The sequence below is a fragment of the Ranitomeya imitator genome, chromosome 6, assembly GCF_032444005.1.
Source record: "Ranitomeya imitator isolate aRanImi1 chromosome 6, aRanImi1.pri, whole genome shotgun sequence".
Taxonomy (NCBI): domain Eukaryota; kingdom Metazoa; phylum Chordata; class Amphibia; order Anura; family Dendrobatidae; genus Ranitomeya; species Ranitomeya imitator.
The window spans coordinates 267840157-267856733 of NC_091287.1; the positions used below are offsets into that span (position 1 = coordinate 267840157).

Sequence of the window (16577 nt, forward strand, 5' to 3'; positions counted from 1 at the left end):
TTTGATGATTTTGCAAGTTTTCCCACTTACAAAGAAAGGAGAGCTCTGTAATTTTTATCATGGGCACACTTCAACTGTGAAAGACAGAATCTAAAAATAAAAAACAGAAAATCACATTGTTTAATTAATTAAATTTCATTTTATTGCATGAAATACCATATTTTTCTTACTATAAGATGCACTGGACCATAAGAAAAACCTAGGTTTTAGAGGAGGAAAAAAAAATAAAAAATTGAAGCAAAAAATGTGGTCAATTCTGCACTAATATCCCTCATCCTATTATATATATGTATGTGTCAGGAATCCAGGTATACTTGGCCCCTTCATCATCATCCTGGTATACATGGTACCCATCCTGGCATACATTGTTAGGAGTCGAGTTCCTGCCGCTGCACAGGGGGATCTCGAACCTTGTCTGCTGCGGTCTCTCATTCTGCATCAGCCACAGTGGAGCCTGCTCAACGGAGACGTCAGTCCCAGCATCTCGCTCAGTCTGGTTTTGTGCAAACGTTTACTGCTGCCTTTCCAGGCTCTGCCATTGTAGCCTGTACAGATCAGCGGTGAGCAGACATCTCTGGGACTAAGTCCTGCTTTTCCCCTTCTGAGCGTGCCCAAAGGAAGACCTCTCAGTGGAGGTCTGGGGTCACATGCTCAGGTACTGCAGTAGCTCCTATTGGTCCTCCAGGAAGGTCCTGAAGTTGCTCAGTTACTGTAGTAGTTCTCATTGGTCCTCTAAGAAGGTCCTAAACTTGCTGCAGCTACTGTATAAAAGGTTTACATGGCCGCATGGCCATGCGCTTGTATACACTTGTTTATGTGTGTGTGTTGTGAATGAAAGTCGCTCTTTAATCATCCCCTCCCTTGTGTTTGAATGTTCGCGTAAGGAGGAAAATTGTAATCTAGCGCCCGACTTGTTACCAACACTTGTACACAAACAACGTCTATTGCTGTGACCACCAGCATGGCGGCGTGCGCTATCTCCGCACTTTCCTAACCCAAGCCTGGGTGGTTAGTGGTGTCCGTTAGTGCGGCACCGCATGCACTCTCGTGCTACTTTATTATTATTTCCATTATGCGCGGTACTGCGGCCCTATGATGCAACAGGGTTCGCTTCTTTCACACAGGGTGAAGCTAACCCGTGTGTGTATTCTCATTGTACCACCATATAGTCCGTCATTACTTAGCAGCAGGTTCCATCTCTGCACGGTGTACCCGGGGCTTCGAACGCACCTTATTTATTTTCTCTAATTATTTGGTGTGTTCCGCTAGCCCTAACATACATGGTCCCCTCATCACCATCCTCATATACATGGCCCCCTCATCCCCGTCCTGGTATACATGGCCCCTTCATCCCCATCCTGGTATGTATGGTCCCCTTATCTTCATCCTTGAATACTTGGCCCCATCATCTCTGTCCTGGTATACATGAGCTCTTCATCCCCATCCTGGTATACATCGTCCCCTCATCCCCATCTTTGTGTATATGGTCCCCTCATCTCCATTTTGGTATACATAGTCCCCTTATCCCCATCCTGGAATGCATTGCCCCCTCATCCCTATCCTGGTATGTATAGACCCATCTATTCCTTGAATGCATGGCCCCACATATTCATCCTGGTATGTATGGCCCCATCACTATCCTGGTATGCAAGGCCCACATCAGAAAAACATAAACTTACCCATAAACCAATCTACTTACTTTCCCTCTCCCTGCAGCGTCCTGTCCAGATGCCAGATGATTTATACTTGCAAACATCACGGCAGTAATGTCATGTGCTGCTTACAAGCTTAGGACAGCTGTTGGAATACTCACTGCTCCTACGGATGGGGCTATGGGCATGGGGAGCAGTGAATATTCATTTCTCTGGGACCCACTTGCCACCAATGCCAGTCCCCCACAGCAACAGCAGGTATATCTGGACTATATGACGCACCCCCACATTTACCTTCAAATTTTTGGAGGAAAAAAGTGCTTCATAGTCTGGAAAATACGGTAAGTATTTTATCACCTAACAAACAGCAAGAATTCCGGCTCTCACAGACCTGCTAGTTTTTCCTTAAAAAGCCTTCCTACCCTGCACTCACTAGTAACATAGTAACATAGTTAGTAAGGCCGAAAAAAGACATTTGTCCATCCAGTTCAGCCTATATTCCGTCATAATAAATCCCCAGATCTACGTCCTTTTACAGAACCTAATAATTGTATGATACAATATTGTTCTGCTCCAGGAAGACATCCAGGCCTCTCTTGAACCCCTCGACTGAGTTCGCCATCACCACCTCCTCAGGCAAGCAATTCCAGATTCTCACTGCCCTAACAGTAAAGAATCCTCTTCTATGTTGGTGGAAAAACCTTCTCTCCTCCAGACGCAAAGAATGCCCCCTTGTGCCCGTCACCTTCCTTGGTATAAACAGATCCTCAGCGAGATATTTGTATTGTCCCCTTATATACTTATACATGGTTATTAGATCGCCCCTCAGTCGTCTTTTTTCTAGACTAAATAATCCTAATTTCGCTAATCTATCTGGGTATTGTAGTTCTCCCATCCCCTTTATTAATTTTGTTGCCCTCCTTTGTACTCTCTCTAGTTCCATTATATCCTTCCTGAGCACCGGTGCCCAAAACTGGACACAGTACTCCATGTGCGGTCTAACTAGGGATTTGTACAGAGGCAGTATAATGCTCTCATCATGTGTATCCAGACCTCTTTTAATGCACCCCATGATCCTGTTTGCCTTGGCAGCTGCTGCCTGGCACTGGCTGCTCCAGGTAAGTTTATCATTAACTAGGATCCCCAAGTCCTTCTCCCTGTCAGATTTACCCAGTGGTTTCCCGTTCAGTGTGTAATGGTGATATTGATTCCCTCTTCCCATGTGTATAACCTTACATTTATCATTGTTAAACCTCATCTGCCACCTTTCAGCCCAAGTTTCCAACTTATCCAGATCCATCTGTAGCAGAATACTATCTTCTCTTGTATTAACTGATTTACATAGTTTTGTATCATCGGCAAATATCGATATTTTACTGTGTAAACCTTCTACCAGATCATTAATGAATATGTTGAAGAGAACAGGTCCCAATACTGACCCCTGCGGTACCCCACTGGTCACAGCGACCCAGTTAGAGACTATACCATTTATAACCACCCTCTGCTTTCTATCACTAAGCCAGTTACTAACCCATTTACACACATTTTCCCCCAGACCAAGCATTCTCATTTTGTGTACCAACCTCTTGTGCGGCACGGTATCAAACGCTTTGGAAAAATCGAGATATACCACGTCCAATGACTCACCGTGGTCCAGTCTATAGCTTACCTCTTCATAAAAGCTGATTAGATTGGTTTGACAGGAGCGATTTCTCATAAACCCATGCTGATATGGAGTTAAACAGTTATTCTCATTGAGATAATCCAGAATAACATCCCTCAGAAACCCTTCAAATATTTTACCAACAATAGAGGTTAGACTTACTGGCCTATAATTTCCAGGTTCACTTTTAGAGCCCTTTTTGAATATTGGCACCACATTTGCTATGCGCCAGTCCTGCGGAACAGACCCTGTCGCTATAGAGTCACTAAAAATAAGAAATAATGGTTTATCTATTACATTACTTAGTTCTCTTAGTACTCGTGGGTGTATGCCATCCGGACCCGGAGATTTATCTATTTTAATCTTATTTAGTATCAAAAACCAAAAAGAAAAAAGCAATCAGAAGTCCAATTATATGCAAATTAACAAAACATCTTTATTTAGAAAAATACAGGTGAACAAACAGCAGGGAATGGATTCCCCATAGTAGCCTCAACACGTATTGATAGGGCACAGATAGGCGTGCAAGGAAGTGCCCGGTACAAGGGACAATATACCACCTTTTAAAAGCATATATAGCGGTCAAGTGACATAAATCACAATAAAACATAAATATGTGGATGGTACATACCCGTTGCAAAAAATAAGGGTCACCCAGCACTCCCTATCGCGCCCACCCCGACGCGCGTTTCGGCGGATGCCTTTTTCAAGGGGTGGGCGCGATAGGGAGTGCTGGGTGACCCTTATTTTTTGCAACGGGTATGTACCATCCACATATTTATGTTTTATTGTGATTTATGTCACTTGACCGCTATATATGCTTTTAAAAGGTGGTATATTGTCCCTTGTACCGGGCACTTCCTTGCACGCCTATCTGTGCCCTATCAATACGTGTTGAGGCTACTATGGGGAATCCATTCCCTGCTGTTTGTTCACCTGTATTTTTCTAAATAAAGATGTTTTGTTAATTTGCATATAATTGGACTTCTGATTGCTTTTTTCTTTTTGGTTTTTGATATTATATTGAGTTGCAGTCTGTCCACTATAGTCTTATTCAGTGCGAGGTTTTATTATTATTTACGCAATATGATTTATGATAACTCTTACGTGTTATAGGTGCTGGTATGTTTTCACCCCTTGAAAAAGGCATCCGCCGAAACGCGCGTCGGGGTGGGCGCGATAGGGAGTGCTGGGTGACCCTTATTTTTTGCAACGGGTATGTACCATCCACATATTTATGTTTTATTGTGATTTATGTCACTTGACCGCTATATATGCTTTTAAAAGGTGGTATATTGTCCCTTGTACCGGGCACTTCCTTGCACGCCTATCTGTGCCCTATCAATACGTGTTGAGGCTACTATGGGGAATCCATTCCCTGCTGTTTGTTCACCTGTATTTTTCTAAATAAAGATGTTTTGTTAATTTGCATATAATTGGACTTCTGATTGCTTTTTTCTTTTTGGTTTTTGATATTATATTGAGTTGCAGTCTGTCCACTATAGTCTTATTCAGTGCGAGGTTTTATTATTATTTACGCAATATGATTTATGATAACTCTTACGTGTTATAGGTGCTGGTATGTTTTCTTTTGATTATTATTGGTTTAATCTTATTTAGCCGGTTTCGCACCTCTTCTTGGGTTAGATTGGTGACCCTTAATATAGGGTTTTCATTGTTTCTTGGGATTTCACCTAGCATTTCATTTTCCACCGTGAATACCGTGGAGAAGAAGGTGTTTAATATGTTAGCTTTTTCCTCGTCATCTACAACCATTCTTTCCTCACTATTTTTTAAGGGGCCTACATTTTCAGTTTTTATTCTTTTACTATTGATATAGTTGAAGAACAGTTTGGGATTAGTTTTACTCTCCTTAGCAATGTGCTTCTCTGTTTCCTTTTTGGCAGCTTTAATTAGTTTTTTAGATAAAGTATTTTTCTCCCTATAGTTTTTTAGAGCTTCAATGGTGCCATCCTGCTTTAGTAGTGCAAATGCTTTCTTTTTACTGTTAATTGCCTGTCTTACTTCTTTGTTTAGCCACATTGGGTTTTTCCTATTTCTAGTCCTTTTATTCCCACAAGGTATAAACCGCTTACACTGCCTATTTAGGATGTTCTTAAACATTTCCCATTTATTATCTGTATTCTCATTTCTGAGGATATTGTCCCAGTCTACCAGATTAAGGGCATCTCTAAGCTGGTCAAACTTTGCCTTCCTAAAGTTCAGTGTTTTTGTGACTCCCTGACAAGTCCCCCTAGTGAAAGACAGGTGAAACTGTACAATATTGTGGTCGCTATTTCCTAAATGCCCAACCACCTGCAGATTTGTTATTCTGTCAGGTCTATTAGATAGTGTTAGGTCTAAAAGTGCTGCTCCTCTGGTTGGATTCTGCACCAATTGTGAAAGATAATTTTTCTTGGTTATTAGCAGAAACCTGTTGCCTTTATGGGTTTCACAGGTTTCTGTTTCCCAGTTAATATCCGGGTAGTTAAAGTCCCCCATAACCAGGACCTCATTATGGGTTGCAGCTTCATCTATCTGCTTTAGAAGTAGACTTTCCATGCTTTCTGTTATATTTGGGGGTTTGTAACAGACCCCAATGAGAATTTTGTTACCATTTTTCCCTCCATGAATTTCAACCCATATGGACTCGACATCTTCATTCCCTTCGCTAATATCCTCCCTTAAAGTGGACTTTAGACAAGACTTTACATAGAGACAAACCCCTCCTCCTCTCCGATTTTTACGATCCTTTCTAAACAGACTGTAACCCTGTAAGTTAACTGCCCAGTCATAGCTTTCATCTAACCATGTCTCGGTTATTCCCACTATGTCAAAGTTACCTGTAGATATTTCTGCTTCTAGTTCTTCCATCTTGTTTGTCAGGCTTCTGGCGTTTGCGAGCATGCAGTTTAGAGGATTTTGTTTTGTTCCAATCTCCTCACTGTGGATTGTTTTAGAAATGTTCTTACCTCCCTTCTGAGTATGTTTTCCTGGGTCGTCTTTGTACGAGTCTAATGTTTTTCTTCCCATCCCCTCTTCTTCTAGTTTAACGCCCTCCTGATGAGTGTAGCGAGTCTTCTGGCGAATGTGTGTTTCCCAGGTTTGTTGAGGTGTAGTCCGTCTCTGGCGAGGAGTCCATCATACCAGTAATTCACACTGTGGTCCAGGAATCCAAATCCTTGTTGTCTGCACCATCGTCTTAGCCAGTTGTTTGCATCAAGGATCCTGTTCCATCTCCTGGTGACATGCCCATCTACTGGAGGGATAGAAGAAAAAACTACCTGTGCATCCAGTTCCTTTACTTTCTTCCCCAACTCTTCAAAGTCCTTGCAGATTGTCGGTAGGTCCTTCCTTGCCGTGTCATTGGTGCCAACATGTATCAGAAGAAATGGGTGGACGTCCTTGGAGCTGAAGAGCTTTGGTATCCTATCGGTCACATCCTTGATCATCGCACCTGGAAGGCAGCATACTTCTCTTGCAGTTATGTCCGGTCTGCAGATGGCTGCTTCTGTGCCTCTCAGTAGTGAGTCTCCCACCACCACCACTCTTCGTTGCTTCTTGGCTGTACTTTTTGCTGTCACTTGTTGCTGTGTGCCCTTTTCTTTTTTGCTTGCTGGTATTGCTTCATTCTTAGGTGTGCCATCTTCATCCTCTACAAAGATTTGATATCGGTTCTTCAGTTGTGTGGTTGGTGATTTCTCCATGGTCTTCTTGCTTCTTTTGGTCAGATGCTTCCACTCATCTGCTTTTGGAGGTTCTCTGACACTTTTTGCACCTTCTGTGACCAGTAGAGATGCTTCTGTTCTGTCTAGAAAGTCTTCATTCTCTTTGATGAGTTTCAAAGTTGCTATTCTTTCTTCCAGACCCCGCACCTTTTCTTCTAAAAGGGCCACTAGTCTACACTTCTGACAGGTGAAATTGGATTCTTCTTCTGGTCGATCTGTGAACATGTAGCACATGCTGCAGCTCACCATGTAGGTTGTCACATCTGCCATGTTGCTCCTAGATCCTGCTGACTTGCTGTGTGTTTTCCTTCTTGTGTAATCTACTCAGCCAAGCTCTCTTGCAATAATGTCCTACAGGCAAAAATTTGCGCGCCTTACGGCGCGCGGTTTGGTGATGCTTTCGAAGCAGCTGGTCCCGGCTGTACCCAACGATCTTCTAGCTTAGGGAGACTTCGCTTCTCCCAGAAGGCACCTGGAATATGCAAATTAGCCTCCTGAAGCTTGAATCCCTGGTTTGGTGATGCTTTCGAAGCAGCTGGTCCCGGCTGTACCCAACGATCTTCTAGCTTAGGGAGACTTCGCTTCTCCCAGAAGGCACCTGGAATATGCAAATTAGCCTCCTGAAGCTTGAATCCCTGGTTTGGTGATGCTTTCGAAGCAGCTGGTCCCGGCTGTACCCAACGATCTTCTAGCTTAGGGAGACTTCGCTTCTCCCAGAAGGCACCTGGAATATGCAAATTAGCCTCCTGAAGCTTGAATCCCTGGTTTGGTGATGCTTTCGAAGCAGCTGGTCCCGGCTGTACCCAACGATCTTCTAGCTTAGGGAGACTTCGCTTCTCCCAGAAGGCACCTGGAATATGCAAATTAGCCTCCTGAAGCTTGAATCCCTGGTTTGGTGATGCTTTCGAAGCAGCTGGTCCCGGCTGTACCCAACGATCTTCTAGCTTAGGGAGACTTCGCTTCTCCCAGAAGGCACCTGGAATATGCAAATTAGCCTCCTGAAGCTTGAATCCCTGGTTTGGTGATGCTTTCGAAGCAGCTGGTCCCGGCTGTACCCAACGATCTTCTAGCTTAGGGAGACTTCGCTTCTCCCAGAAGGCACCTGGAATATGCAAATTAGCCTCCTGAAGCTTGAATCCCTGGTTTGGTGATGCTTTCGAAGCAGCTGGTCCCGGCTGTACCCAACGATCTTCTAGCTTAGGGAGACTTCGCTTCTCCCAGAAGGCACCTGGAATATGCAAATTAGCCTCCTGAAGCTTGAATCCCTGGTTTGGTGATGCTTTCGAAGCAGCTGGTCCCGGCTGTACCCAACGATCTTCTAGCTTAGGGAGACTTCGCTTCTCCCAGAAGGCACCTGGAATATGCAAATTAGCCTCCTGAAGCTTGAATCCCTGGTTTTCACTACCTGTATTAATTGCACCAGTTTGAACCTGTTACATGTATATAAGAAACCTGTCCACACACTCAATCACACTCCAACATCTCCACCATGGCCAAGACCACAGAGCTGTTTAAGGACACCAGGAACAAAATTGTAGACCTGCACAAGTCTGGGATGGGCTACAGAACAATAGGCAAGCAGCTTGGTGAGAAGGCAACAACTGTAATGGTAAAATCGGACACAATAATGGTTAAAAAGGACATACAGACGATACATTGATAGTAAACATTGACACACTGATAAGAAAAACGGACACAAAGATGACACACTGATGATAAAAGTGGATGCACGGAACATACATTGTTGGTAAAAACTGACTCAGTGATGCACAACATTGTTGACACTGGTACCATTTATAAACATTTTAAATTAAACCAATACCTACAGGTTATTAGCTTTCTGGACACAACAGGTTCCCTGTCAAACCTTACATCTATCCTATGCTTCTTGATTCAACTACAGAAGATTGTATTCTCTAAGCACAGAATGGCATACATCTATATACAGGTGCTTCTCACAAAATTAGAATATCACCAAAAAGTTAATTTATTTCAGTTCTTCAATACAAAAAGTGAAACTCATTTATTATACAGATATTACAAACAGAGTGATGCACTTCAAGTAATTATTTCTGGTAATGTTTATGATTAAGGCTTACAGCTAATAAAAACTCAAAATCATTATCTCAGTAAATTAGAATACTTTATAACACTAGCTTGAAAAATGATTTTAAAATCTGAAATGTTGGCCTACTGAAATATATGTTCAGTAAATGCAGTCAATACTTGATCGGGGCTTCTTTTGCGTCAATTAATTACTACATTAATGCGGCATGACATGTAGATGATCAGCCTGTGGCACTCCTGAGGTGTTATGGAAGCCCAGGTTTCATTGATAGCAGCCTTCAGCTCATCTGTATTGTTTTGTCTGGTGTTTCTTATCTTTCTCTTGACAATAATACATAGATTCTCTATGGGGTTAAGGTCAGGCGGGTATGCTGGGCAATCAAGCACAGTGATACTGTTGATTTTAAACCAGGTATTGGTAGTTTTTGCAGTGTGGACAGGTGCTCAGTCCTGCTGGAGAATGAAATTTCCATTTCCAAAAAGCTTGTCAGCAGAGAGAAGCATGGAGTGCTCTACAATTTCCTGGTAGATTGCTGCACTGACTTTTGTCTTGATAAAACACACTGGACCTACACCAGCAGATGACATGGCTCACCAAACAATCACTGATTGTGGAATGTTCAAAGTAGACCTCAAGCAGCTTGGGTTGTGTGCCTCTCCACTCTTCCTCCAGACTCTGGGACCTTGATTTCCAAATGAAATGCAAAATTTACTTTCATCTGAAAATAACACATTGCAACAGTCCAGTTCTTTTTCACATTGGCCCACGTAAGACGCTTCTGGTGTTGTGTATTGGTCATGAGTAGCTTGACACAAGGAATGTGACACTTGTAGCCCATGCCCTGGATAAATCTGTGTGGGGTGGCTATTGAAGCAATGACTCCAGCAGCAGTCCACTCCTTGTGAATCTCCACCCAATTTTGGAATGGCCTTTTCTTAACAATCTTTTCAAGGCTGCGGTTATCACTGTTGCTTGTGCACCCTTTTCCTTCCACTCAACGTTCCATTAATATGCTTGGAAACACCACTCTGTGAACAGCTAACTTCTTTAGCAATGACCTTTTGTATCTTACCCTCCTTGTGGAGTGTGTCAATGACTGCCTTCTGAACATTTGTCAAGTCAGCAGTCTTCCCCATGATTGTGGAGCCTACTAAGCCATACTAAGAGACATTGTTTATTGTTAATTATTCTAATTTACTGAGATAATTACTCTTGGGTTTTCATTGGCTGTAAGACAAAACCATCAACATTAACAAATATAAACACTTGAAATAGATCACTCTATTTGTAATGAGTCTATATAGTATATGAGATTCACTTTTTTGTATTGAAGAACTGAAATACGGTAAATTAATGTTTTGATGATTTTTTAATTTTGTGAGAAGCACCTGTAGATGCTAAAGATAAAAAATAAGGTTTTGCTTTTATGCATTTTACTATTATAAACAATGCTTATTCTTTTTTTCTAGATCTAAAAGACCAATAAAATAAGTCGTTGAGATGAATATAGCCTAAATGTTAAAGAAAAAAAAGTTTAACTTTCAGAGTAATACCTGCGTGTTGTATTGTCACGCACAAAACCAGTCGGCACCTCATTATGCCAAAATTTCTCCACAATATGATGATTTACCTTCTTTAGCATTAAAATTCCTTCCTGAGTATCATTATCTGTTATGATATCAAACAGATTGCCACCATCACCGGGAACAATATTATATTCGATTTCTGCATTTTTTCCAAAGTCAGGGTCCACTGCCCTTATCCTACCAATTGGTAACCGAACTGGTGAACTCTCTGGTACCTTTATATGGAATATACCTGGAAAAGACAAATAGCAAAAAATAAAATAAACATCTTTCAAATATGGCATTTCTTATATATGCAGGAACACATTTTCATTTTCCAAATTGGTAAAAAATTGTTGTAAAATTTGTATCTAATGCTAATGCAAATTATGCAACTCCTCACAGATGAAAAGTTAAATTTTATTTATCATGCACAAATGGTGATTTCGTTGTGTGACAAAATAATAACCCATCTTATAGGATGGAAAGATAGAAAGCGATTGCCTAATACGTATTACTTCATAGGTAGGGACGACCCTTTCCTGTCTGGTAAAATTTGGATTGAGCGCAAAACACATCATTAAGTTTTGCATTTGCGAATATATCAGATCATAAAATGATAAAAGGTCACCTTTAGCATTGCCTAGAGGATGGAAGGATCACTCATCTCTATTTATTTCATTAGGAAAAATACCATTGCTGACTGGTCAACCAAAGCATTTCATCTATGACCAATTAACCTTAATTTGCATTTGCTGGCTTAATTGGAAATTAATAGGAATTCTAACATAAAACCAATTTGTTTACTGCAGAAAATGCATTATGGGGGAAGGAATTCAGCCATAAGCTTTTTCTGCAATGGAATTTGACATATTTCTCTATGATAGAAATAGGAGAAATAGAAAACAGATAGGGCATTTTCACATTTGTGACTGGTTTACCATTTTTCTGAGAATAGCTTTAAAAAAATCTTTTATGTGATTAAAAACATTGATGCCTGATGGACCACGTTGACTATAAAACATCTATAGGGTGGTCATCATGTGCTGGAGCAAGAATAATTTTACTAGAAAAATGCTCCTGCTATTTTTTTTCTGGCTTGTTAGACTTGAATATGTGATGGAGACCTCTAAGGGTATGTGCACACGTTGCGGTATGGTGTGCGGATTTTTCCACACTGATTTTGGTAAATCCGCAGGAAATCCGCACTGTGGATTTACTGTGGAATTACCGCGGATTTACCGCGGTTTTTGTGCGGATTCCACCTGCGGTTTTACACCTGCAGATTCCTATTGTGGAGCAGGTGTAAACCGCTGCGGAATCCGCACAAAGAATTGACATGCCGCGGAATAAACAATGCAGCGCTTCCGCGCATTTTTTTCTGCAGCATGTGCACTACGGATTTTGATTTCCATAGGTTTACATGGTACTGTACAATGCATGGAAAACTGCTGCGAATCCGCAGCGGCCAATCCGCTGTGTATCCGCAGCAAAATCCGCAGCGTAGGCACAGACCCTAACAGTCTCCAATGCAGATGAAAATTTAGACTTATGTAAGGAACTGAATATTTATACAAAACTAGATTGTGGCCCGATTCTAACGCATCGGGTATTCTAGAGTATGCATGTCCCCGTAGTATATGGACAATGATGATTCCAGAATTCGCGGCAGACTGTGTCCATCGCTGATTGATCGAGGCAACCTTTATGACATCATCGTCGCCATGGCAACCATTATGACATCGTCACTGTGCCCATCTCTGATTGGTCGAGGCCTGGCGGCCTCGACCAATCAGAGATGCGGGATGGCTACGTCCTTTATGACATCATCGTCGCTGTGCCCGTCACTGATTGGTCGAGGCCTGGCGGCCTCGACCAATCAGAGACGCGGGATTTCTACGTCGATGCTGTGCCGGTCTCTGATTGGTCGAGGCCTGTCGGATGAGAAAAAATATCTAAATATTTTGTTAAGGGCAGACAAAAAACACCCAAGATGATTAAAAGCTTTACAAACAAAATGAAACAACACAATCTCTTCACTGGAACAAATGGAGTCCATACTGTGTATGAATCAGTATGAACCGTGACACAGATGAACAAACTCTTGAGCATACCATAGGGGTCTATATACAGAGTTGTATATAAATGAGACATTTCCTGCTAGGGCGACTCAGACAAAAAAACAACCAGTGCAAGGTATGCAGCATACACAATATCAAACAATATCAGTAACCGTAGATGAGTGTCCCCAAGAAAGGTGATAAAGTGCATGCAAAATGTTGGGCCCAACATGAAAAATCATAACCAGGTGGATGCAGTTGGGGAAAAGACTGTTGGACTGTAAAGGAGCGTATACAATATATATGCATGCAATGTGGGAGCCAAGAAGAAATAGATATGACAGTAAACAGCCCAAGGTATAATAGCCTACAGTATAAGTAAAGCTAAAACAAAGTAAATGGGTAATAAATACAGCAAGGGCACCAGTGTAGGCTATAGGGCATCATCATTTATCACCTAAAAAGAGCTCTCCGTTACATTTCAGTAGAAAAGGATTCAGCACTGGATGAAACTGAAACTAATTTACTTTTTTTTAAACAAGCTACCCGATTGTGTAGAAAATTACACACAGACAATGTGAATTCAAGTGGCCTGTAGGCCAATAACAACTATCAAATAATATAGTGGGCTCATCAGTTGTCAGTATATGAAGTGTTGTGTTCTCCTTCAATGGAGGTGGTGAGTTCTCCTTCAATAAAAGTCTTCAAGCAGAGGCTGGATAGACATCTGTCTGAGATGGTTTAGTGAATCCTGCATTGAGAAGGGGGTTGGATGCGATGACCCTGGAGGTCCCTTCCAACTCTAACATTCATATGATTCTATATGGGGGTATTTTCTTGTTTCTTCCTATCCATCTAAGCAGTATTTGGTAGGCTGATGTAAAGTCATGCATAGATGAGCAGCAGAATCAGAGAACTGTTGCTACACAGTATACAGAGCTGTGTTGTTGGGGCTTTGGATGCTGTGGATATATGGGAATCTTTAACAGGTTGGGTTGCCAGGCCTGATGCCCAATGATTTAATACTAATGACGTATTCTAAGGTAGCCCATCAGTAGAACTGTTCAAGACTAACCCTATTTGACTATTTGAGACTAGCCCAGTGAATGGACAGATTCTTTGAAAATATTCTAAAGTATATATTATGTTATCATAAATTGAAAAACAATAAATACATGCCTATAGAAATCAAGACATATTTTTGATTATTAAAAGATTTATTCACACAACCATATTTTTGGTCCAAGTGGTGTCCATGAAAAAAGGTCAGCACTCGGACTTGCGTTATTCAATGGGGCAGTACAGATGAGCAATTTTTTTCACTGACCAGATTTGCTAAAGGAAAAATTTTCATTCAGTTAAAAAAATTGGATGTCATACAGAGACACAGTATAGCTTCCGATTTTTATGGATACATTGCAATTCTGTAACATAAGAAACTGTTATTGGTCTTGTATAATTTCAATAACGAAAAAATGGATTGAATAGGACTGCACTGGGATGACAAGTGTGAAAAAAAATCTCACTTTTCTAGGTGAAACTCAGAACAATTTTTGCCTAAAATGTAAACACCATGCTAGGCAGCGTATACTATACACAACTACGACTATTTACATTCAAGCTTTACATTAATCCCCTTAACGACGAGCGCCGTATAAGTTCAACTCCTCCCACTTCTGATAACCTGATAAATGATGTATATCTCAGACAGCAGCATTTCCCTGTGGTGCACAATTAATTACATGCGCCTTTCACCCCCCCTTGTGATTTCTGGGTGCGGTAGGGTTGTCACTGAAGCTGAGTGACTGACAGAGACCTCTGTGCCTGCCATGATGGTGCACCTATGAAGATTAGCCTGTGATTTTCTCAGAACATGGTGATACAAGCTGAATTATTTTACTACAGTTTTTTCAAGAGTTAAATAACAAGAACAAATTTGCAAGTTTGGTATCGCCATAGTCATACTGACCTGGAAAAATCATACTATTGTTGCTATTTAGCTATTTTTGCTACACAATGAACACCATAAAATAAAATCCCTAAACAATTACAAAATGGCAGGTTTGTTTTTTTTAAATTTCATCCCTTAGGTTTTTTTTTTTATGTACGGTATATCACTTGGTAAAATGGATGGTGTCATACAAAAGTACAACTCAGTCTGCAAGAACACACAATTTCATGTGGCTATGTGGGAAGAAAAAATACAAAATATATATGGCTCTTAAAAGGAAAACAATCAAAAGCACAAATATGAAAAATGTCCCTGTCATTATAAGGTTAATGAACCCTGGTAACCATTATAGCCCTTACACAAAAAAAAATCTTTATTTAGAGCAATATTACAACTGCTTTATTTATACGCCAATAAAAAACTATGAAGACTCTGGATCAAGAAGATAATACTAAAATCACAATTTTATTAGAAAAAATCTAAAAATACATATAGATAATATATATAATGTAACACACTGGTGAGACGTAAAATAAACGAATACAGGGTCAGAACAGAAGCTACAGACTAGTACAACCCCCTAACATATATCACATATCGGGTCAAAAGTGACCATAATCGGCTAATAAATCCCTCAATGGTACTGGTAAAACAGTAATCCCCCAGGACTAAAGACACTGTTCCTACACTCCAATACAGCGGTATCAGCATAGACGCAATAGTCTCCAAAGAATTGGAAGAGGCTAACAGCTAGGAGTAATATCTACCTGTGGTCATACTGGAACCAGGGAGGGAGGGGTCGTACCGGCTGAGCGCACCTCGACGCGCGTTTCACTGCAACAGCAGCTTCGTCAGGAGGTGAGATATACTTGTTGTTGAAGCGCTTATATACTGGACACTGATGCACAGATATCCAGCACCTGCATAGCGGCGCACCGGCGCCATGTTGCGGCGTCACCAGAGGGGACTGCGCTCAATGTGCGCGTCATCCGGTCACGTGCGCCGGTCATGTGACCGCACACGTAACCAAGACGACGGAGCACACCCAGAGAGCGCTTCCCCACGGCAGCACCACAGCGCATGTGCGCCGTGCGCACACAGGTATCACAAGGAAATAATACCATACAGACAGAAGGTAAGACTAAAAGCAGGACATCCACCCTCCCCAAACTAAAAACTACAGCCCTATGGTGAGTAGCCTACCTACATACGCCGTATAGGACCAATGTCACCACTCAAAAATGGTAAAAACATATGGGAAATGACATGCAGAAAAATCAACGGAGCTAATACATACTCCACTGCAAATAATATATATAAATCACCCCATATTCACTAGATGACTACCGCAGAAGCATGCATAATATTACATATAGTCCGGCAAAGATGCTTTGACCATAGATGATTTCTTCATTATTTCTTGAGTATGCCTCTGTTGTCCGACGGTAGTACTTGCATTGCCATATATGCGAGATGGTCCTTAGTATGGTCAGGCTTAACCAAAAACCACCAAACAGTGTTAAAACGACTCTATGGATAAAGTATGGACAGGAGTCATAATTATGCACATTGAATATACAAATACTGCCACTACACATAGTGGTACCCCTGAATCGCCCAAGACTACGAAACCATAGGGGAAAGGAAAAGAGGGGAAAAGAGGGGAAAGAGGGGAAAACGAAAATAGTAAAAACTAAAAACTAGAAAGAAATCAAATAAACAACAACAACAACAAAAGTGTTTAAAATTCGCGCTAGCCAAGGAAGGATTTGAAGCTGATATACTCATAGTAACATAGTAACATAGTAACATAGTTAGTAAGGCCGAAAAAAGACATTTGTCCATCCAGTTCAGCCTATATTCCATCATAATAAATACCCAGATCTACGT

General features: G+C 41.3%; 1 protein-coding gene across 1 annotated transcript in view; it reads right to left on the bottom strand.

Annotated features, from left to right (window-relative positions):
* The window catches only part of CDH12 (cadherin 12), a 1535982-nt gene that overhangs the window by 86324 nt on the left and 1433081 nt on the right, over window positions 1–16577 (bottom strand). Inside the window, exon 9 of the mRNA XM_069730603.1 lies at window positions 10742–10929. Within this exon, the coding sequence (XP_069586704.1) occupies window positions 10742–10929 (188 nt within the window). The remainder of the gene's footprint in view (window positions 1–10741; window positions 10930–16577) is intronic.